Below are 24033 nucleotides of genomic sequence, written 5' to 3' on the forward strand. Positions count from 1 at the left end.
TTGTCGGTTATAATGTTGTATTCTAACAGAATGTATGAAGCCTGAAGAGTCAAACTGATCTGAATTGTTACCTCCCAGGCAATCATGGTAAGTCTGCAAAGAAGGTAACATCTGGTACTCCCTTCTTTGTTTATAGAACACATCACTGTAATGTTGTTTGTGATAACTTGTAGAAGTCCTGGAGAAGCAAGATGACTTAAGGCTTTCAAAGCACTGATTACTGTCAACATCTCTTTGATGTTTATGGGTTTTTATCTGTCCTGCTTGTTCAGCAGACCTTGCACTCTTTTTTGCACCCTCCCATCCATTGTGTTTTACTGGGCCAGCTTCTCAGCAGCTGTCCATGCCAGGATGCTAGGTCTACCAGCTGATGTCAGGGGCTGGTTGGAAAAGCACAGAAGACCCACACCTCTGATTTAATCCAGCATGCTGGGGCCAGTCATGGAATGAAGACACCAGGGCCTTGTCACATCTGAGTTTCCATCTGGGGGGATCATTTTACTTGTGACCTCCCCCCCATGGTCCCAGGGCAGGCATGCAATGGAGATATGCAGCATACCGCCCTGCCTGCACAGCAGTTCACCCATATCTCCACCCTATTCCTCTCTTTAGGCACATCTACTATGTGCAGTCCCCAGCCTCCATCAGGGACTACCCACCCACGCTCGGATGACTACAATCAGCCCTCCCTACCAGTCCGGTCAGTTGCCTGAGCAACTAATCAAACCCAGATCACCTGGGCAGTTGTCAGGGCTTTATCCCTCTATGCCACTGGACCATAGCTGTCTGAGACATCTGTTATGACAGACTGAAAAGGAGGAGGTGGGAGATAACTGGTCCACATACCACAGTAGCCCCCTTCTAACAAGCCCAGCAATGAAATCTGAAAAGATAAAGGGTGTTAATGCTAAGACCAGACTGACTTAAAGTACCTCTGAATTTTTCCATGTGAAGTCTAGCCAAGGAATCGTGATAATCACAGAAGCCAAGAAACACAGAATCTTGAGAATCTCCCTGGAAGATGTCAGGGACTGGTTGGAAAAGCTCAGAAAGTTTTCTTTGTACAGTTCTACTTTGTCCAGTGAAAGAAAATCACTTTCTATGGACGTATCTAGAAGACATCCAAAATAAATATTCTGTGGGAAAGGATAAGAGACTATTTCTGAGCATGTCAGCAAATCTTGACAAATGGAAAAGAGTCTGCATATATAAGACAATTGTACAAACATGGAAAGATGTGAATGCCTTGAAGTCTGCAGTAAACAGCTACCAGAGACAGAGACTGTGAATATCCTTGGTGTCTTACAAAGACCAAATGGTATGACAGGATTGATAATGTAAGCCAGATACAACAAATCTTACAAAACATCTGAATTCCTTGCAAATTGGTATATGATAATAAGCATATTTTAGTTGTAGTGTTACCATAAAACCAAGGGGTGGGCTTTAGTGGTAACAAGGACTGGAGGAATTACATTTTGAACTTTGGGACCTTGACAAAAGAAAGATATATGACTGGCCTCCATGTTCCCTCTTTCTTTCACCACAGAGAAGGCTTTCCATAAGCAAACCTCATTCATTTGTAGTTCCCTACCAGTAAAGTGAGAAACTGCCATGACTCCACCTTTAGATCATCTTTAAAATCATACCTATTTAACTTCATGTTCTAAGCACCAGCCAGAAATATCACATCCAGTAAATGCACTCTCTGACTACTATAACCAGGTAAAAATCACCTAATGTTTCTTATTATTTTTTTTGGGGGGGGGGCTCTTTATTTTTCTCTTGCATCATCTTACAGCCTACTACCCCTATGCCTTCATCCAATGCTGAGACTACCAGTTCTCCGTAACAACCCTGGTGACCCAATTAAGCTGGGGCTGGTCGTGGAACCTAAAGGTATCCAGATAAGTCTTACCACCACATTCTGCAGGTTTACTTTATTTTTAACCTAATCTCCCCACTAGGCTGCATGGAACCACCCAAGAGTTGAGTGTGGAATAGGCATGTGCTGCATTTCACCCCGCCTCCGCAGCTCATCCATATACTTTCCCTCTCCCTCAGAGATCATTGACAGGTGTGCCCATGCAACCACCCTCCCCCTTTGATGTGCATGTCCACCCCTCTCTGCCTCTCAGTCAGTTGTCAGAGATGCTCATTAAAGCCGAATTGGCTGGGCTGTAGTTAGGCTTTATCGCTTTATACCACCAGAGGAAAAAAACACCTTATTTTGAATGCAGTAAATGTCTCCTAAGAGAACTACAGTAATATCTACTATTGCTACTGCTGTTATGTCCATATTACAAAGACAACTTGGTCTCCAGTCTGAGGTTTATACATATATATATATATGTTCTGTGTGTGTGTGTGTGTGTGTGTGTGTGTGTGTGTGTGAGTGTGTGTATCTTAAATGCATCTATTATTTTTACCAAAGTGTTCGGTCAAAAGGCCTGAGTCATAGCTGAAATAGATCAGTGTCAATGGACCAGTCCACTCATCCAGTTAACAAATATAAATGCAAACAGAAAAACAAGAAATAAATCAATACACTGTTTTGTATCACTTAGTGAAAGAGAGGAAGCACTAAGAACTAATGAAAATTCTAACATCAAACACTTTTAAAAAAGTACAAACTTAGAAAAAAATCTTCCAGTGACACTAAAGAAAGCACAAACACTACTCTATAAATGGAGGTTCATAGGTGTATACTAGGCTAATGACCACTAAGGCCCTTATAAGTCTAGCCATGCAACCCAAATGTGATCCACAAATTTGATTTATATAGGTGGTGATTTACTGACTGCCTCTGTCCATCAGAGACATAGGAGCCAGACTTGGGGTGAATTTCTGATTACCCATCCATTGGTCCGAGTTGTGCTTAAAAAGGGATTGGGAGGAACTCTGCTTCACATGGAACCTGTTCCAGAGAATGATAATTCTCTGAGAAACATATCTCTCTCTCCAACATATAATATTTATGTTGCAAGCAAAACTTAGGTATTTTAATCTAGTAGTTTTTGATGCTGTTTGTTTTGCAGATATGCAAAAGGCTCATCAAAACAGAGTCAGGTGATGCCCTGTATGCCAAGCAAAGATCACCTCTGAGAAGTCTGTATGACACTGAGTAAAGAGACAGGGCTTTGAGGGGATCAGTGTAAGGCATTGTGTTTACTCCCTGTATTCTTTTTGGAAGGAACCGTCGTAGACATTCCAGTTGCTGCATGTGTCTGGTCAGGTACATATCAAAGAGGGCATTATACTCCATCTTCTGTCTGATGAAGGCTGAATACAGTGGTACAATGACCTCTCTGGCACTAGATGACATACCCTTGCTTATAAGTTGAGCAACACAGAAGGATTTTCTTGCTTCCTGGGACAAATGCTGGTCAAAGGCTAGGTTACTAACTACATGAGTTCCCAGATCCCTGAGTAGAGAATCAACTTTTAAGGATGTTTTATTGATGATGTAGTTACCTGTGGTGGTAGACTTCCCAAAAGGTACTATAATGCATTTCTTGGCACTGAATTTTAAAACATGGTTTTGGCACCATGTGTTTGTCGGCATTAGACCTTCCTAAAGGGTGTTCTCATCTTGGGGGGATTCAATGACTGCTCCCAGTTTGCAATCATCTGCAAACTTGGTCAGCCAAAGGCCATTGACATTGACTTTGACATCCAAGAAGTAGATGGCAAAGAGGAGTGGGCCCAGTACAGAGCCCTTGGGAACTCCACTGGTGACTGGCTTCTTTGTGGAGGTGGCCTCACTGATTCTATCCTCCTGGGTCCCATCTGTGGGCCAGCTAGCTATGCAGCTTGTTATAAAGGGGTTTATACCTAGTTCCCTATGTTTGATGACAATGCCTGAGTAGGGTATTGTATCAAATGCTTTAGCCAATTCTAGATAGACAGTATGCACCATTTTCCCCTCATCTGTTACCTTAGTGACCTTTTCAAAGAAGTCCACCAGATTCAGTAAGCATGACCTTCCTCTGATTCTAGCTTTAACCTCTTCATTCAGACTTCCCTTCTCCTCAACCACCCCTCCCAGATACTTGAAGCTATTTACCGTTCCACTAGCTTCCCTTCTATCTCAGTTTTCATCTTCTTCTGATTTCCCCAATTTGTTGTCAAAACAACAACTACTGTCTTATATGTGCTTAGTTTCATCCCATGTGCCTTCAGTTTTGCATTCCATTCCCCTATCCTTTGCTGAAGTTCTTGCTCAGAGTTTGCCTGTAATGCCACATCGCCTGCATACAACTTTGTTGATCTGTTCCCTCCAACCTGTTTGCTAATGTAGTTCATCACCAGTATGAACAGCACTGAGCTCAGAGCTAAACCCTGCTGTACACCAACTCCCACTGGAAACCCCTCTGAGAAGCTGAATATTATTTGTACTTGAGTCATTGGGTCCTTTTACATAGCCTGCAGTAATTCCAGCAATGTTTCTTGGACTTTGAACCATTGCAGTACTGCCCAGATCAGCTTTCTTTGGACCTTGTCATACGCTTTCTCCAAGTCTAGTAATGTCCAGTTGGACTCTTTCCTTATCTCTAGTTTCTTCTCAACTATCTGTCTCACTGCAAACATCTGGTCAGTTTTAATGCATCCTGATTTGAATCCGAACTGCTCATCTCCCATCTTACATTCTACTACTCTGTGTATCCATTTAACAATCACCCTCTCCAGAACTTTCATGCAATTTGATATGTGTTTGATGCCTCTGTACTGCCCACAGTTGTGGATGTCCCCTTTGTTCTTGTACACTGGCATGAGTATGCTTATTCTCCAGTCATCTGTGATATGCCTTTTTGCTCTACACTGTAATGAGTACCCTCAGGAGCCATTTCTCCCCTATCTCACCCAGCATCTTTATCATATCTGTTGTGACCTCATCCAAGTCTGCTGCTTTCCCTGACTTCATTTCCCTTAGTGCTATTTGTACTTCTTCTAGGGTGGGCTCCTCTTCTTTTCTCATCACAGGCCGTTTCTGGGGCAATACAACATTTGTGGGGTTTTCTTCATTCAGAAGTTGCTAGAAATACTCCTTCACCTGCCTTTGATGTCCTGTGGACTGGTGATCAGGTTGTTGCTGGCATCCCTTATGAAGGGTGTCTGACTGTCCCCTTTATCTTTCTGTCTTTCTTTGTACCACCTACTGACAGATAAAGTGTGTGTGTTGCTGTGCGACAGTAGGTGTGTGTGAGAGCAGACAGAAGGTAGGTGTGTATGTGTTGTGTGTGTTTTAACATACCTCTCAACTGTCCAGATTTAAACTCATAGTTTTGGTCTGTTTCTCATAAAATTTGTGGTTTTCTGGAAAATCACAGAGGACTGAAGTCACTAAATAATGATATATATGCGTTTCAGACTTCATATTCTTCAGAAATGCATGCAAACACAAATCCTGTTATTCTAGCAACTTTCTAAGTTAAAAAGAGCAATATTTAAGATGTATCCCTATTTTTGTGCATCAGTATCCCCATTATTTCAAACTTCATCCAGATTTCTTACACTAAGAGGTGAAGAAGCATGCACAACTCTCAACTGTCCATATTTTTTCAGAATGTCCATATTTATGCCTCATATGTTTGGCCTATTCCTCATAAAATTTGTAGTTTTCTGGCAAATCACTGAAGATTGAAATAACTAAATAATGCCATACATTTGAGTTTCAGACTTCATTTCCTTCAGAAAATGCATGCTAAGACAAATGTTGTTATTCTAGCAACTTTCTATGTCTATAAGAGCAATATTTAAAATCTGTCCCTATTTTTGGGCCTCTGCCTCCCATTATTTTAGGCTTTGTCCAGATTTCTTATACTAAGAGATTGAGAGGTATGGAGGGTATGCTATGTAATGCCCTAGTTAGGGGGAGGACAAGTTAGTTAATTAACTTGATCAGGCTTGACCATGTAACTTGGTTACAGAAGACAAGAGCATGAGTCCTCTACACTGACTACCAGACTGCTGAAGGAATTGTGTGTTTCAGTGAACACAAGAGCCTGAATCCTTTACACCAACATCCAGACTGCTGCTGATTTCTCTACACCAACTACCAGACTGATGAAGGAATTGTGAGCTTCAGTGGGGACAAGAGCCTGAATCTTCTACACCAACTACCAGACTGCTGAAGGAATTGTGAGTTTGCTTGAGTACATTTCAAGGGAATTATGAGTTTCAGTGCATTTTCAAGGGATTATGACTTTCAATTCACTTTCATGTTGCTCATGCTAAGTTTGTTTTTAATGGTGCAACTAACTGTTTTCTTTAGCAAATGTCAGTCACTGTTTGTGCTGTAGAATTTGAAAGTAGTGTTAGTAGCATAATTCCCTTTGGTGCAGAAGACTGTGCATTCTACTCCACACCATGTAGATGGAATGCTGATATTGAGTGCCCTTTCAACTGCTGACTATTTAGTGCATTTTAAGGTGGGATAGGGGTTCTACACTCCTTAGTGTGTCCTCCTTTGTATAAGATGCCTAGTAACTATGAACCTGTTGTTGGTTTATCAGTCATTCCCTATTGCAATATTACCAGCTTAACATTTTTTTTAATGTAACATAGGCAATTAATTTTTCAATGGAAGCAGACACTGAATTTGTAGATGAAACACTGAAATGTAAAGTTGTTTGCCAGTAGCAAGCTCTTCATCAGTTACAGATCTCTTTAATGTGGAATTATTCAGATGACTTTTACTCCTAAAGAGATTGTGCTTATTTGTCTGCTGTTGGTGGATTGTAATGATAGAAGTTTGAAAGGCCTTTTAAGGTTGAAATTTTCTGAAATGGGTAGTTTTGTCATTATTGGTTCATACATTTTGTTTCATTGCTTACTGAGGGATGCTCAAAACTATAAATTGAAAACACTTTCTAACAAGTGGTGCTGTATTATACAAGGAATTTAATTTAATACAATCAAGAAGGTGAATCAAAGAACACATACATGTATGCACGGCACTAAAATGTGTGCAAAGTGCCTATGGTTTAAAAACAGCTCAAAGGTAAACTTAATCCTCCACTGCCCAGATGCATTTTCTTAGAATGTGGGTTTTAATGCTATTTCAATGACTATGAGTTTCAAGGGTAGAGAAGTTTACTGCTCATGCTGAGTGTTTTCATTGTGAGACTGTACTTTTTGTTTAGCAAAATGTGCTATTCTATTTCAATATTTATAATCACTGCAAAAGTAAATAAGAAAACATTATGCACACTGACATATTTGAACAGTGTTTATGGTAACTGAGGAGAAATAGCCAAGTAATGGAACAGAGGAATGCCTGGGGAGGGGGCTGTTGTGGGGGGGGGGGGTAGGAGGGGCTGCTCTGGGGGGCCCCAATCTATTGCTCTGCCTAGAGTCCCATTTGACCATGATCCGGCTCTGCCTACTCAGTCACTTTCCAGAAGTTGGTAGAGTGCCTCTGATGCCCTATTCTTTGCTACTGCAACTCCTTTCTTAGCTTCTTTGTTAGCCAACCAGTATTCTTTCCTAGCCTGGCCAGTCTTTTCTGTCTCCTTCTTTCTTTTGATGACTTCTTGGACTTCTGCATTCCACCACCAGCCTTCCTTATGTACCTTATTTCCATACCTGGCTCAGCCACATATCTATTCTGTAGTTCTCACACATGCTGTTTTGAGGTGCTGCCATTCTTCTTCAGCTCCAATTATTTCCTCCTCTTCTTGGGGTGCTAGAGCCCCGAGTAATTCCTTGAACTGTTGTACTTTCTCTTCAGTCAGCTTCCAGGTCTTCAGCCTGGTCTCTGTTGATCTTAAAGCCTTCTGTGACCACTGCTTGCAGCTGATTGTGGCAACCAGTGGTTTATGCTGTGGGCCGACTGTTTCACTGGGGATAACTTTGGAATCACTGATTCTACCCCAGTGCCTTTTCCTTACTAGGAGGAAGTCTACCTGAGTTGCATGTTGGCCACACTAGTATGTGATCTTGTGACAGTCTCACTTTCTGAACCATGTGTAGGCTACTATCAAGCCATTTGCCAGACAGAAGTCTAGAATGACCTCTCCTTCTTTATTCCTGTTGCCCCACCCATGTGGACCCAGGTAGTCCTCATATCCTGTCCTGTCTGTCCCAATATGTCCATTCAAGTCACCCATTATCAACACCAATTCATATTGTCCTGCTTTATCGAGTAGGTCCTGCAACTGCTGTATGAATGCACTCTTTTCCTCACTATCACAAACTTGCTGTGGGGCACAGGCTGAGATTCAGAATACTTCCCTATCATTACACTGGAGCCCGATTGTCATGAGTCTGACACTAATTATGATGATATTCCTCACTGCTTTCTGAAGACTTTCTCTCACCAAAATTCCCATACAATTTCTAGCCTGTCCCCCTCTTGAGTAGTAGACTCTGGACCCCAAGCCAAGTAGCTTCACTGCACTGCCCTTCCATCTTGTCTCTTGGATACATAGGATGTCCATCCTCCTCCATATTATCATGTCATCCAATTCCAAGCTGCGTCATGTCAGTGAACCTACATTAAGTGTAGCAATTCTCAGTTCATGTTTGGCAGGTTGATTGGTTTTACGTCCATCTTTCACTCAAGAAAGCTATCCCAGGTAACCCAGGCTGAGCAACTTGACAGCGGCAGACCAGTAGCTTATTGATCCAGTACTGCTGGGCTTTTTTATGACAGGCACACACTGGCCAACTGGGGCACATACACTTCTCTCACCATAAGCATGGGTCCCTGGCATAGGTCAGAGTAGGCCGGGTCCTCAACCCACTTATCACCGGTAACTACCCATGCCCATTTTGGTGACATTAGTCAACATGACCGAATCACCTACAGCCATATTTTACATTGTTGAGTGGCTAGCCTGCCACGGCGCACAGTGTGTGATTATTTTCAGGATAGTGTGCACTACAGTAGATGCCCAAAGCTGTTGGTCTGTACAACTCTTCCCTCTATAGGACATCATGTAGAGTCTGTGCTGCTGCCTACAGCTCCATTCATTGGCAGGTTTGACATGGAAACACTCAGCATGTTTTTTCGGAGGTGGGAGGAGCCACACCGAGAGACGGGAAGAAGATGCAAACTACAAATAGGCATTGGTCAGAGGTCAGGATCAAACTATGTACCTTGTGCATGGGAGGCAAAAACCTTAACCATTATGCCAACTGGTCTCTAATCAAAACATTACATGTAACATTTTCACAGACTCAACATTTCTCCTTGTAATTATCTGCACAAATACTAAAGAAAGTTGAAAAAAAATGAAATGCTAATATAACACACAATGAAAAATGAAAAAAAAATACAAAAAAGACACAAGACTGGTATACAAAAACTATTAAAGAAAAGTTGAAAAAAACATTAAATGCCAATATAGTACCACAATAAAAATGAAAAAAATGCAGAAAAAATGAAAATTTGATAAATAAAAGCCATGTCATAAGCAGGTGTCGAGGAATGTGTATTACAGTACAGTTCATCTTCTCAATGCATATCATGATGCTTGTGAGACTATTTCATAATAAATCTTAAGAGCAGAAAATACTTGTGTCACTTGAACCCTCCCTCCCCTTTCCCACACACAAATGCTGCAGAATTACAGCATGCTGATAAAGTTATTTATATGTAGAAAACTGTACATTTTTTTAGAAATGCTACAAAAATACTTACAGATGGTTTAATTTTGGAAACTTCAATGATGAAATATACACAGGCGGTTGCATATGGGATGGGTTTGCGGCGAGTCGGTATGCTCCATTTTACTTGATAATGGTACTGTTTGCTAAACTCAAGCTCTGTTGCCCTCAGAAAGTCAATGCAGTGAAGCCAACTTTCATGGATTTCCCATGTCTGTGGTTAATGCAATAAAAAAATAGCATCAGATTGAATGGACTACATGATATATAACACAAGACAGAATATAAACAAGCCATTATTAGCCACATGTGATACAGCACAATGAACATGTTCCCTAGTGAAACAAGAGAGTGTAGGTTTGCTGACCTACTACCATTAGTGCTATTGCTTACAACACTCGGGATCAAGGCTTGGCACAAACTGTTAGAAGTCAGGAGAGAAGAAAATGACAGTGAATTTAAAAGGAAATTGTTGTGATAAGTGTGGAGCCAAATGTGACTGGATTTCCACCAGTTAGGTAACAGTATAGTTGAAGCTCCAAAAGGTAAGACAGACAGTGAGAAAAAAAGGACGACACATTTTCTGTCTGCGCTAGTGCTGTCTTATATTTTATACACCCTGAGCAAAAATATAATATGTGAACAAAAGGCACTACACAATTTTCCTGGTTTCTTGGTACAATTCCACCCCTTCACACTTACACAAAGACACAGGTTAGAAAACCTTTGAGGGACTTCCATGGCAATAAAATATGGGGAGCAGACTGCTAGGCAACCAATAACCGAATATGCTCCAGAGACGTCAGGCAGGCAACAACGACAACAAAAAAAATATTTATACATAAATTACATTATTTGGCTATAAGCACTCTATGTGGTCATAAAACTGACAAGATAATTTTTATATGGAGGTGAAGCATGAGAGAAAATAATGATAGGTGCAACTGTACATATGTGTTATCATAAAAGTAACTTCAGCTTTATTCATTAATGTGTTTAAGTTTGAGTAATTTAAACAACAACAAATAACAAAACAGCAGGAATGAAACAATACAAATAATTACTAAAACCAACAGAACTAACATTAAAAGTACATAAACAATCAGTAAGACAAAACTTCTGTCTTTGACTGGTCTGAGGAGTTTTCATTAAAAGCAAGTTCAAGCAAATATGATTTAACTGACCTTTGGGATGGAAACTACTGCTGAAATTTAAAAAAATATTTTTCGTCATATAGCTTGGCCATCTGAGCAGTTGAATATCTCTCTTGTGTAAGGAGGCAGCTATGCTTTATGCAGCCTTATAAAGATCACATTACCTCATACCATATTTTTCAATGTAATAAGAAACATATTTTTAAAACAAAAACAGTACATATTAATAATCAGAACATTTATGGTATTCACAACAGTATTTAAAAATTTTAATAAGAAGATTAAACAAGAAGGACAATGAGGTAGGTTCATGTTGATATTCTGAGGACCATAACAGCAATTCTTGAAACAGCAGAAATTTAAGGTGTGAATCAGGGGTGAAGATATATTGTCTGAACTTCAAATGTCTAAGAGTATTTCCCTTATCCCAAGGCACAGAGATCTTCGAGTTATTATATAAGTGATAAAAGTATGGTGGACACAGCCCTTCACACCAACCCCTCACAAGAAAGAACACGTTAAAGGTGTTTATGAATTTTGGACTTCTCTCTCTCTTCTCTGTCTTTTTTTTCTGATTCATTTGCATTTCATTTTTTGAAGTGTCGGAACTCATAAAACTGGTTTCCATGCTTATGATAGGGAGCCCTGTGACAGAATTTACATACTTCCAAAAGTCTCACTTTCTCTAATACCTACTGTTATGTTAGTACCTCACATGACTGCACTGTTTTCTTCAAGGAAATTTCTAAGCAGTATAATTCTTAACTAATTTACCACAGCAGACAATCTGAAAAAAAGAAACTTTCTTGAGGGCTGCTCTTTTAAATCCAGTACTACCCCTGGATTATCTAACCTGTAATAATTACCGAACATCTGGAATTCTTTCTCGTGAAGAATATTGTTTTTCTGCTTTGTGTGCTTAGGGGGTTGTCACTGATGTGGTAATCACTATCTGTAGAAAGCAATCCAAGCACAAAGCCATGACTGTCAGGTACTATCAAAGGGCAATTTCCCAAGTCCCTTCTGCCTTTCAACAGAGCCACCTAAACTGAGAAATGTGGAGTAGAGGTTGTTACTCCACAGTCCGTGGCATCTGGAAGACAAGAATTCTACTTGGAAAGCTGTAAGTTCTCTTACACAGAAATGAGATATACCTGGTCTATCACAAATCAGCACCTTGAATATATATGTACTGACGTGATCAGTTTCTGTTTGTACACAAAAGTCTGCCAAAGCATTCTTTTTCCCACTAATATACAATGCTTGAAATGCCTTCCTGTGACACAGGATCCATTGCTAAATATTCATTGTTTTCATGCTCAGGTTGTAGGAACAGATTCTGTCCTGCGTGCTGATTTGTTGTTTTACAGTACTACTGTCTGTACTATTTTATAGACTGTCAAGTTGAAATATAGTCTGCATTGCCTTTATATCTAACACCACTGACCATTTCTCTTTGATAATAATGAGGAGGAAGTGGTCCTGGGGTGACACAATTCCTAGGATGCAGCTAGGATTCATAAATAAAATATAATATACTGGATGTTGTATTTTGGAATAAATGGCTGAATGTTATGTTTGAGAAAGATTTGAATGTTTTATTCAACAAAGGAATTCCTTTATAGTTTTTGGGATGACAAGCTTATGCTGATCTAGTAGTTCTACTGCATCTTAGCCCAGTTCCAAATATTTTTTTAGTAATAGTTTTATGTTTATGTGGTCTTTTTTTGTCACTGTTAGCATGCAAAAGTACATGCACCCAGAGAAGCCCCAAGGAAATGTATTGCTGTTGCAATCTAAACTATCACCATAAATGCTATGAACTCAAGAGTTCCTTAACATTTTCTAAATGCAGGAAATGTCTGGTTTTGTTAAATTCACCAGGAGTTGAAGTCAGTACATGCTGAAATAACTGTCTGGTATGTTAAGTTGGATTTCTTAGGATCACAGGAGGTTACTAGGCTAATGGCCCTGGGGCCCTTACAAGCCTAGCCAAGAATTTATACTCAAAAAAGAATCCTCAGTCAGCACTTGTCGCCCCTGTCAATGAGGGACAAAGGTGCAACCCCTGGGACAGATTTGTGGTTTCCTATCCACTCATCAAGGTTGCGCTTGAAGAGTGTCAGCAAGGTACTCTGTTTGACATGTATAGGAAGTCTATTCCAGAGACGGGGCAGCCTCTGGGAGACAAACCTGTCTCTCCAGCAAGTATTGTTGATATTGCATATTAGATTTAGGCCTATCGAGTGGGTAATGTGCAAGGAGTTAGACTTACAGATATGGGTAAGGGCAGGGTCTGATATTGCCTTGTAGGTGAGACATAGATCACTTCTGAGCAATCTATATGATACCGAATAGAGTGATAGTGATTTGAGCCTGTCTGCATAGGACAGGTGTTGGAGGCCATGGATTCTCTTTGTGAGGTATTTCTGTGGCCTTTCCAGTTCGTGCAGGTGTTTGGAGAGGTACATACCAAATGGGGAGTTATACTCAATTATAGGTCTAATGAAGGAGGAGTTCAGAGAGGTAATCACTTCATTTTTTCTGGATGCAATCCCTTTACTTATGAGATGAACTAAGTAAAAGGCTTTTCTGACCACTGCCACCACATGATAGTCGAATGTGAGATTGTTGTCAACTGAGTACCCAGGTCTCTCACCACAGGTTGTGTGTTTAGGGGGTTGTCATTGATGTGGTAATCAGTAGGGGCCATGTTTAACTTAAGACCACAACTTTGGCACCAGTTATTTGTAGCTGTGAGACCCTCTTGCAGTATGTTAACATCATTTGGGGAGTCAATGACAGCACCCAACTTACAGTCATCCACAAACTTTGTCAGCCACAGGCCGTTTGTCTTTGCCTGGACCTCTGAGGAGTTGATGGCAAACAGTAGGGGTCCTAGGACTGATCCCTGGGGAACACCACTAGTGACAGGTCTGCTGTCGGAGGTGGTGGTGCCTATTTTGACCTTGTGGGTCCTATCTGTGAGCCAGTTGGCCACCCATCTGATGAGACAGGGATTAACACCAAGTTGTGTTAACTTTTCGATGATGCCCGAGTGGGGGATTGTGTCAAAGGCCTTGGCCAGGTCAAGGTAAGCTGTATGTACTGACTTTCCCTCATCAAGAGCCTTGGTGACAGTATCAAAGAAGTCAACTAAGTTTAATAGACAAGATCTATCCCTGACAAATCCAAATTGGGTGGGGTCAAGTGCTTGGAGAGTGCCTATGTCCTTGTTTATGAGACCCATAATAATATGCTACATGGCTTTACAGATGAGACTTATTAAGCTAATGGGGCAATAGTTTCCTGGGTCAGTAGTGGCACCACCTTTGTGCAAGGGGATGACGATGGCAGTTCTCCACTCTGCTGGAAAGAAGCCTGTAATTAGGCTGTGGTTGAATAGAGTGTTCAATGGCGAAGCTAGCTCTTGCTGGAGGTGGTGCAGAATATGCCTAGGATACTATCAGGTCCCATGGAAGCTGTGTTCTTTGTTCTGAATAGGGCCTTTCAGAGATGTGAGTTGTGGTACAAGTACCGGGATGTCAACTGGGGCTTTGGGAGGTGATAAGGTGGTGAAGTTTGCACTGGACCTATCAGCTAGCAGGTTGGCTAAGGCAGTAGGATCAGTGTAAGTGGTACCATTAAGTACTAATTCTGAACAAACTTGGGCTTTGCCATGGAGGTTTCTAACATAACTGAAGAAGGACTTGTGGGTTTCCCTTTGTTTTAGAGGCTAGTTTCAACTCATAATTGGCTTTGTAGGTTTTCACTAGTAATCTAATTTGCTTGTTGAGGTGGAAGAGGGAGTTTTTCTGATTTGGAATTTGTTCCTTTTTACCCTTGGACAACAGTTTCTTCCTTTTGTTGTAAAGCCTGTTGATAGAGGATGTCCACCAGACAGGTTTGTGTTGCCTTGAGGAGCAGGTTTTAGTTATTTTGGGTATGGCTGAGTCCATGCAGTTGTACAGGTGCTTGTATACTGCACTGGTTTACTGTTCAACATAGTTGTCTGCATCCTCTGAGGGGGGCGGTGGTGTGAAGCTGCTGCTACCCTATCTTAGGAGGTTGTAGTCAGCTTTTGAGAAGTTTTTTAGCCTTGTTACAGCTGGGGAGGGTTGGGTGGGATAGAAACTTCGAATGAGACAGACCAATGATCTAATCTCACCAGGGAAGAATATACTATGAGAGTGGTGCAGCGGTCACACATGTTGGTGAGAACCAAGTCCAGTATGTTATCTCTCCTTGCAGAGGATGAGACCAGCTGGCCTAGTGCATTAGAATTGATGAAGTCAAGGAATCGTTGGGTGAGTGCATTAGTCCAGGAATAGTTCACTCAGTCTATGGTGGGGTAGTTGAAGTCACCATGGATCGGGGTGTTAGGGGATACCTTGATGGAGTCAAGTAGGTCCAGGTAGGAGGAGTGGGTGTCCTGAGTCATGGAGGGGGGTCTATAGCTGGCTATAACTTGGATGGGTATCTTGCCAACTGCCAGTTGCACTTGGAGTAATTCCAGTGTATCATGCTGGTAAACCAGTTTGGAGGTGTGCATGTCCATAATTAAGATAGTGACTCCACCACCCTTAGTCTTTCTGACCTCATTTTAGGGTCAGAAAGTGTGGAATGAGATGTAGCCTGGTAAGGCAGTTGAGCTCTCTGCAGTCCTGAACCAAGTTTCCATGACTGCACAGACATCCGCATCTTCCAGTGTGAGGAGAGCCTCCAGTGAGTACATTTTCAGGTTAAGGCTCCTAGGCTTGAGCAGGATGACCTTCAATTTGCTTTTTGACAGATCTTTTATGTTGGAAGATTTGTCTTTGGGACATAGCCTAAAAAAGGCACAATGGGGAGGCAAGACCCTTGGCCAAGAGCTGGAACCCCAGGGGTGACAGGTGGAGGCCATCTCTGGCAAAGCACTGAGGCCTGTCAACCATGTCATCCCAGGCAGACGGATACTGGATCCCCTTGGAAAGACACCAAAAACTATGCCAGTTGTTGATATCTGTCAGTTTCCTGAAAATGACATTTAAAACACTCAGTATCAAACTGTAAATATTCAAAAATGTAATAGCAGTTCCATTTACTGAAATTAAATGAAAAAAACATTCATTTTATTCTTTCTATGGTGGGTTTTGCTCCCTGACCCCCACCACTAATTTATATAATTAACTACAAGGTTGGCAGAAACCTGGAAAAAATAATGAATTCTATGTTGCAGCAGCCATGGAATAATAGCGATATCTTTAGGCCAAAGTCCTTTCCATCAAACTGTGCTGTCAAAGAAACAGACAAGAGCACACATTAGCAAGTATGAATGACATTGGGTTAAGTGTGGGACTTTTTTCAATATGTTACTCCTAGCAGTGTCAACAAATGCTGATTTGTTGGGATGTCGGTTCCTTGATCAACAGTTTTTCTAGTCAAATGTCAGGACAATTGAATGGTTTTAGTAACACAAGTGGATTTTAGGATATAGCTACTTCCACTACTTCTATGTGATCTCAGAGTTGGTATATTTAAGAACCTCAGAGTGCAGAAGACAGGGCAAGATCATACTTCAGTGAGTAGAAAGACAGTCCTACTTGCCCCACAAGTATGCGATCTTGGAATTGGTATATTTAAGTAGCAGGGTGTGTGGAGGTGCAGGAGGCTTGCCCCGCTAATAATATACCTTTAGATTTTATTTTAACAACGTGTCACTTTTTGTTATTGTGTTCAACAGGAAATTATGTTGACAAATTCACCTATTTCCGAACTGCTGATATATGCTGTTGGATGAGAAGAAGCCATCAGACAACTGTCCATGTATGACAAAACTGAAATGTAGTGCATTCAAGGGCAGGAAAATACTAACACCAAATATATGGTACATTTCTGCAGAGAGAACAATATGGAAGTGATATAAACTGAACAAAGGAATGTCAGACCTTGGGCCCTGAGTATTTTCTATGGGAAATGTAGAAAAAGGAATGTCTAAGTACATAGCTTTAATGTCAAATGTTATTTACTGTAAATTTGGGGCAACCAGTGAAAATTAGTGCTTCCAAATCAATACTCTGACATTTTAGGCCAGTTTTGTTTTGATTTTACCTCATTTTCGTTGTCCACTTTTAAGAAAGTGTTTTTTAGCCTCCATTGCTTTCAGGGTTTTAAGTTTCTGTTTCAAAAAGGTTTGATTAAAGGCCTCAAGTTGTCCAGTTTTAGTTGCCTTATTATATTAGTACAATAATAGTTATTAGTTTCATGTTCCACGCACTCAGCAAAAGACAGACTCTTATAATCCTTAGTGCCAATCTCTTTATTACAGGTACACCTGTTTATCAATTTATACAGGAAAATCATTAGACATACAGATACAGATAAGTGTGTTTATGCACATACACTTGCAAAAACACACAATAGTCAATAAAACAACTACTACATCAGGACACAGAAAATATTACATTTTTGAAAATTTTTCCCCATTTTGTCTTGTTTTGGTCAATAAATGAGTTAATTATGAATGGAAAAGATGAAGGAGTGATTCATGGTTTTGATGCAGCTAAAAGAACTAAAGAAGACATGAGATAGTTTCACTTCTATACAGTGCCATACACCAGCCAGTATTTGACATGTGCTAGCACAAGACAGATGCTACCTCCTGCAGCTAAGACCTAAACCACACACGTTTGATTAGCGATTCAGGTGCTGGAAGATCCAACGTAGGGAGGATGAAACTGAGCTGCTGCTTGGGAGCAGTGGGTGTTTTATTCACAGAGAATGGGTCTGTCAAGCACACACTGCCAAGTGCATGTGGTGGTACACTTCCTATAGCAGACAGCACTCACTTGAGCTCAAAACAGCTATCACAGGGAGGGGAAAACTTTAAAGGGAAGGTAGGTCACTTCAGTGGACCTGGAAGCTGGGCCACTTCCAACACCTGATTCTCATCTTAGTGGGAATTTATGAGCTGATGAAGCACACTGGACAGGAACAAATGTATTGTAGGATACTTGCCTAGCCCAGGGATGCCTGTCCTATACCCTCAAAGGAATGAATGGGCAAAACAGCTTAAGGTAATGGAGCCATCCAGCAGGTGTGATGGTCAAATAAAAAAAGATGCTGTCTTATACCAAGATTTGCATGGTAGAAAAAATAAACACACCAAATAAATAGTCTTGTTAGCAGAATCTCATCTGTTTCTCTGCTGCAAGAATAAAGGGGATTCTCCAGCTTTCAACCCTTCTTCCTAGTGTAGAACATGAGATACTATTGACTGTACAGTGAGATAACATTTTAATGCTGTTTTTAAGATTACTGGATAATTATATATCTTAAAAACAGTATTACTCTACTTCAGCTCCAGAAGCATAGAGGGATAAAGCCTTGATAGTGGCTCATGTGACCCAAATTCAGTTAGTAAATTGGGCAACTAACACCATCCATCCTGGGGGAAGGAACACCAAAGGATTTTGGTTCTCTGTTAATAATTTGTTAAATCTAGGCTAACCAACCCAACCAACCCTACCACTACCAACCATACCAAACCTATTTCTAACCAACTCAACTCAAACTTCATACATTCAGTCATCTCCATAATAAGCAACCATTCACCTACTCCCCTCTACATCCCCACAGAACTATCCTCTAAAATCCCTGTCTTCCACATCAAACCTTTCCCCATATCTTCTATGAAAAACTACCTCGTAAGCTAAAACCCACTGCACTCATTGCTGACAATCTTCCCTCATTATGCATTAACATGGCTGCTGACAGTTTAACATACCCTGTCTCTAGCCTTACAAACAAATCTATCCAAGAAATCTATGTACCCATTACCTAGAAAAAGTCACTAATTTTTCCCTTACACAAAGGAGTGGACTCCACTGAATTCTGTTATTACCACCCTATGGCCATTGTTTCTCCACTATCAAAAATCCTCAAAAAGTGTATACAATCCCAACTTCTTAAACACTTAATAGACAACTTCCTCTCCTCTGCCCAGTATGGCTTCAGGCCACAACACAGCACTACCACAGTTCTTCTTAATTTCACCCATAATACCAGCCTGCACAGGAACTCTGGAAACTGTTTCTCCTCTGTATTGCTTGAGTTATCTAAGGCATTCAACACTGTATTCCATCAGATTATTTTCCATAGACTATCTTCAATAAGCTTTGACAGCCCTTCCCACTCCTGGTCCCATAACTACTGATTTTACATGCTACTAGTAGTAAAATAGCAGAAAGAACAATCACAATTCTTTCCCATCTCAATCAGAGTATCACAAAGCTCAGTCTTGTGCCCCCATATTAAATCTTTATTAATGACCTCTACACTGCTACTAATGACACAGCTGACATTCAGTAAACTTGTGATGCCAGTCTGATAACCACAGCTAAGACCTTCCCAGAACTTCAGGAAAATACCCCAAAACCTTTTTCTACAATAGAAACCTGCCTCACCAATGTTCACCTCCTGATGAATGCTAAGGAAAGCATGTTATGGCTTTTCACAGCAAAATCTCCACCCTGTACAAAACTAAAAAAATAACTTTTCCATCACCTCATCAAACAATGCTCCTATCAAACTTGTGTCCCATATAAAGCTACTTGATGTCATCATATATAACCACATAAAGTTTGATATTCAAATATAACAAGCTATCAAGAAAATACACAGAAAAGTGGACTCTCATATCACAGCAAAGACTTTTTAATTAGCAGTGACAAAAAATAACCTCTGTATATCTCCTCCCTTCAACAATATAAACTGTCCCATCTAAACCAACCTTCAGCAATCTCTGCTAAGAAAAACTGAACAGTGCTACAACAAGACAGTTAAATTCAATACTAACCAATCTGCAAAATCTCACCATTGCCTAGCTTTAAAACGGTTATGCTGGCTAGAACTTCCACACTCTCTCTGGCATCCAGTTAGCAATTGTTCATAATATAATATAATAAAATATGATATAATATACAAACCACAAACCTATCCTGGCACTGCAAGCCTTACTGGAACCTTACACACCTGCATAATCATAATGCTGCACAGACAGTCCCTATCAACCATAAGTAAAACCCACAACTCTGGTGGTCTGTCCCTGTACTCAAATTATATCTCTAAAATATGGAATTCTATCCCTACCAATATCAGACAATGAACTACCATGCTTTAAAACACTTGGATCTGTTCTTCAACCTTCCTAGACTAGATAACCTTGGCCCTTATGTGCCTATATTATCCTATATACTTCAACAAAGTAAATTCTCATTATGAATCTCCTACTGTCTTCTATCCTTTTGCCTTTACTGCTTCTTATACTATCTCAACTCTCCCTGTGACATTTTTTCACTTTGGAAAAATTCCATTTCATACTAACTACATTCTACATCTACATCATCTTCACTACAACTTCCTTTATCAGTTAACAAATGCACATACTACTATCATATTCCTCACCTCCTCTTTGCTGTCCACTCTTATCCCTCACACCTCCTCTCTCATATTTGTCCGACTCAAAAGTACAAAAAAGAAGTTATGCACTCACCATAACGTTCCATGTGTGTTGTCCATCTTGCCTTCATACTGTACTGGTTGGGTTTGGAACCGATCCTAAGTTCCGACTTGGCCATTTACAGAAGCTTGTGGCTTACACCCTATCCCATGATGCCCTAGGGAATTCCCCAGATCTTGTTTGCTGGTATACTAATATATGCATATAAACATTTACTACTTTACAAGCCAAGAAGAGGGTCAGAAAATATTAGTCGCCAAATAAATCCTCTCGGTCCTCCAGGATCTAAATGCTGGGGGAAGGAGGGTGAGATGTAAGAATGAAGGCGAGAGGGACAGCACACATGGAATGTTATGGTGAGTACATAACTTCTTTATCTGATGTAGTCCCATCTCACCTTCATTCTGTACTGGTTGGAACAGCGTCCATAGCACCATCTTTCTCGGGTGGTTCAAGGGAGAATATTCTTCATAACAGTAGAACCAAAAGAGGCCCAGTTCCTGGAGGCCAAATCAACTTTGTAATGAGTAATAAAGGTATGAGGTCTTTCCCATGTTGCTGCAGCACAAATTGTATCAATTGGCAGTTTAGCCTTAAAGGCAAAAGAGGCAGAAATAGCTCTGGTAGAATGATCTCTAACTTTGTCGGGAAGTTGTTTGTTCTGGGATTTGTAGGTGAATGTAATGCAATCTGTCAGCTATATGGAGAGAGTGGTCTTAGTAACTGGAGCACCTTTTTTGTAATTTGAGAAAGACACAAATAATTGGTCAGTCTTTCTAAAGTCCTTCGTTCTATGTAAGTAGAAATGTAATTGCCTATGTACAGCTAGTTGGTCTAACATATATTCTGCCTTATTGCCATACTCGGGGGGAAAAAATGGTAAGTCTATGGAATGGTTTAAGTTTGATTCTGAGCATACTCTTGGTAGAAAGGATGGATTTGTATGAAGTGACATTCTGTCCTTGTGGAACAGCATATATGGGGGTTTGATAGACAATGCTTGTAACTCCAAAACTCTCCTAGCTGAAGTAATAGCTATTAAGAAAATTGTCTTCCAGGTTAAGAACGTCAAGTCATAGGCTGATGAAGGCTCAAAGGGGGGAAGAATCACACAGGATAACACAAAATTCAGGTTCCATGAGGGTAGAGGTAGTTTAATGGGCAGTCTTAACAGAATGGTACCCCTCAAGAAGGCTTTGCAAAGTCTGTGGGACATAACGTTTGGCCCTGCTTCTCCTAAATGGAAATTAAAGATCACTGCTAATTGAACTCTAATAGTAGCTGCAGCTGCCCCGTCATGAAATAGCTATGCCAAGAACTCCAGTATGGAAGATATAGGTGCAGAGTAAGGGTCAATATGATTTTCCAAGGCCCAGGAGGAAAACTTTTTCCATTTGGTGATGTATAATTTTCTCGTAGAAGCTTTATGAGAAGAAATCAGGATATGCTGCACTGAAGGTGTAAGGTCAGGTAGCCTGGCTATGTTTGGAATCGGAGCAGCCAGGCTGTCAACTTGAGGGTTTGAAGAGATGGATGGAGCACTCCCGATGGATGGGTCAGAAGATCTGGAACTGGGTCCAGAATCCAAGGCTCCTCCTGAAGATGAGGCCACAGGAAGGGGAACCAAATTTGACAAGGCCAGTAAGGGGCAACAAGTATTAAGGTCCTTCCCAATATGCTGGCTTTCTGAAGAACTTTGGGCATCAATGGGAGGGGAGGGAAGGCATAGAGGAGACCCAAGGGCTAATCATATACAAGTGCATCCCTTGGAGATGCCCCCGGAGGGGAGATTAGGGCAAGGTAGCAACTGCATTTGGTATTCATGAATGTGGCAAAAAGGTCGCAGCAAGGCTGGCCCCATTTTTGGAAAATCATTTCTACTATGTCTTGTTTTAGGGACCACTCGTGAGGCATCAGAATTGCCCTGCTGAGTTTGTCTGCTATCACATTTAATTTCCTCAGGATGTGCATTGCTATCAGAAAGTGTTGGGTGGAGCTCGCCCACTGCCATACTCTCAGGGCCTCCTGGCAAAGGGGTTAAGATCTGGTTCCTCCTTGTTTGTTTATATACCACATGACTGACATATTGTCCATTTGTATTGCAATGGTTCCTAGTGGATGAGAATCTTGGAATGCCTGCAACACTAAAAGCACCACTCTCATCTCTAGGTCACTGATATGCAAGTGGGCCTCGTGATCCTGCCAAGTACTTTGGACCGTCCTTCCCTGATAATGCCCCCCCAACCCTATCTGGGAAGCGTCTGTTGTCACTGTGGCTGCAGGCTGTGGAAGAACAAAGGGTCGACCTAAAGTCACATGAGAGGAGTGAAGCCACCAATGAAGGTCTTTCCTGCAAGATTCCATTATTATAATTTGGTGGGACATGGGTAGTTCCTGCATGGACTACTGAGTGAATAGCAGCCACTGAAGAATTCTCATATGTAGCCACATTGATGGAATTACATTTATTGCTGCTGCCATGGTGCCTAGCACTTTTAGAACTGGTCTTGCTTGAACCTTTCTCTTGAATAGAAGGATTAAGACCTGATGTCAAAGGATGTGAACTCTTTCTGGGGGAAGTTTTACCATCATTTTTGTGGTGTCTAGATCTGCTCCTATAAAAATTATATGCTGAGATGGCAATAAGGCAGATTTTTCGTAATTTATTGTGATAGGAGCAGTTTCAGATGTTATGTCTCTTGCTTTTATTAGTAGATGCTCGGTGGTGGCAGTTAGGAGCCAGTCATCTAGGTACGGAAACACTTATCCTAGATGTCTCAGGTGAGCCATAACTACTGCCATACATTTGGTGAGCACTCTGGGGGCTGTAGTGAGACCAAAGGGCACAGCTTGAAACTCTTAGTGACTGGTTCTCAGCTGAAAGCACAAATGACTCCTGGATCGCCTGTCCATTTTTATGTGGTAGTATGCATCCTGGAGGTCTATAGACTACATTCAATCGTCTTTTCCCAGGAAAGGGAGAACTGACTGCAGTGTTACCATCCGGAACTTTTACTTTTTTACTGCTTTAATTGTAAAGCAAGTAAACGCTAAAGATGCTGGATACCTTAGAAGAAATACGGAGCCAAAAAGCTGTAATACCACTGATTTAATAAAAAATAAAACAAATGCTTCAGATTTAACGCTTTCATCCACTATAATGTGGACTTCCTCAGAATGTTTTAAATTAATCAATCAGCCACTTATATACAACTTTAGGCGCCAAAATTACTGAATTCCTTCATTTAAAAATATATACACTAATATTTTTACATAAGCAATAAAATTGACTTGTAAAGAGCACTCAGTATAACATGCTGTACCTAATATTCTATACATCACATACCATTCACTACTTGTGCAACAAAACAAATCTATATACATTATACTTACTCATATATAAATAGACTTATTATATAAAATTATGCTTTTTACAGTACTTAACAATGAAATTAAAAATCTATAGTACTTATAGTCATTGTTGATTACCATAATTGTCATTATAATAATAATCTTGTCTATCTTATTTGATGTTAGTGAGAGAAACTTGTGTCAACTTGATACACAAAATATTCAGAACTAAAAGTAAACAATAAAAATACAGTCATATATAGATTAAGAAGATATAATCAGACATATAATCAGACATTTACTTGTGTGTATCTAATAAAAGTGTCAACTCTATGTATAATGTGTATTAATATTATTAATACTACATTTCTATAAGTAGTATTACAATGCAGTCTCTAAATGTACCTCTGTAACATG

The 24033-nt window shown here is 40.5% G+C and overlaps 1 protein-coding gene across 4 annotated transcripts in view; it reads right to left on the minus strand.

Annotated features, from left to right (window-relative positions):
• AKAP14 (A-kinase anchoring protein 14) overlaps positions 1-24033 on the minus strand; it is a 543111-nt gene that overhangs the window by 216142 nt on the left and 302936 nt on the right. For all 4 annotated transcript variants that reach the window (XM_044057355.1, XM_044057354.1, XM_044057353.1 and 1 more), the window contains one exon: positions 9647-9826. In XM_044057355.1, coding sequence (XP_043913290.1) covers positions 9647-9826 — 180 coding nt within the window. The remainder of the gene's footprint in view (positions 1-9646; positions 9827-24033) is intronic.

This window comes from Protopterus annectens, chromosome 15.part0 (assembly GCF_019279795.1).
Source record: "Protopterus annectens isolate FY-2018-M chromosome 15.part0, PAN1.0, whole genome shotgun sequence".
NCBI classification, from domain to species: Eukaryota; Metazoa; Chordata; order Ceratodontiformes; family Protopteridae; genus Protopterus; species Protopterus annectens.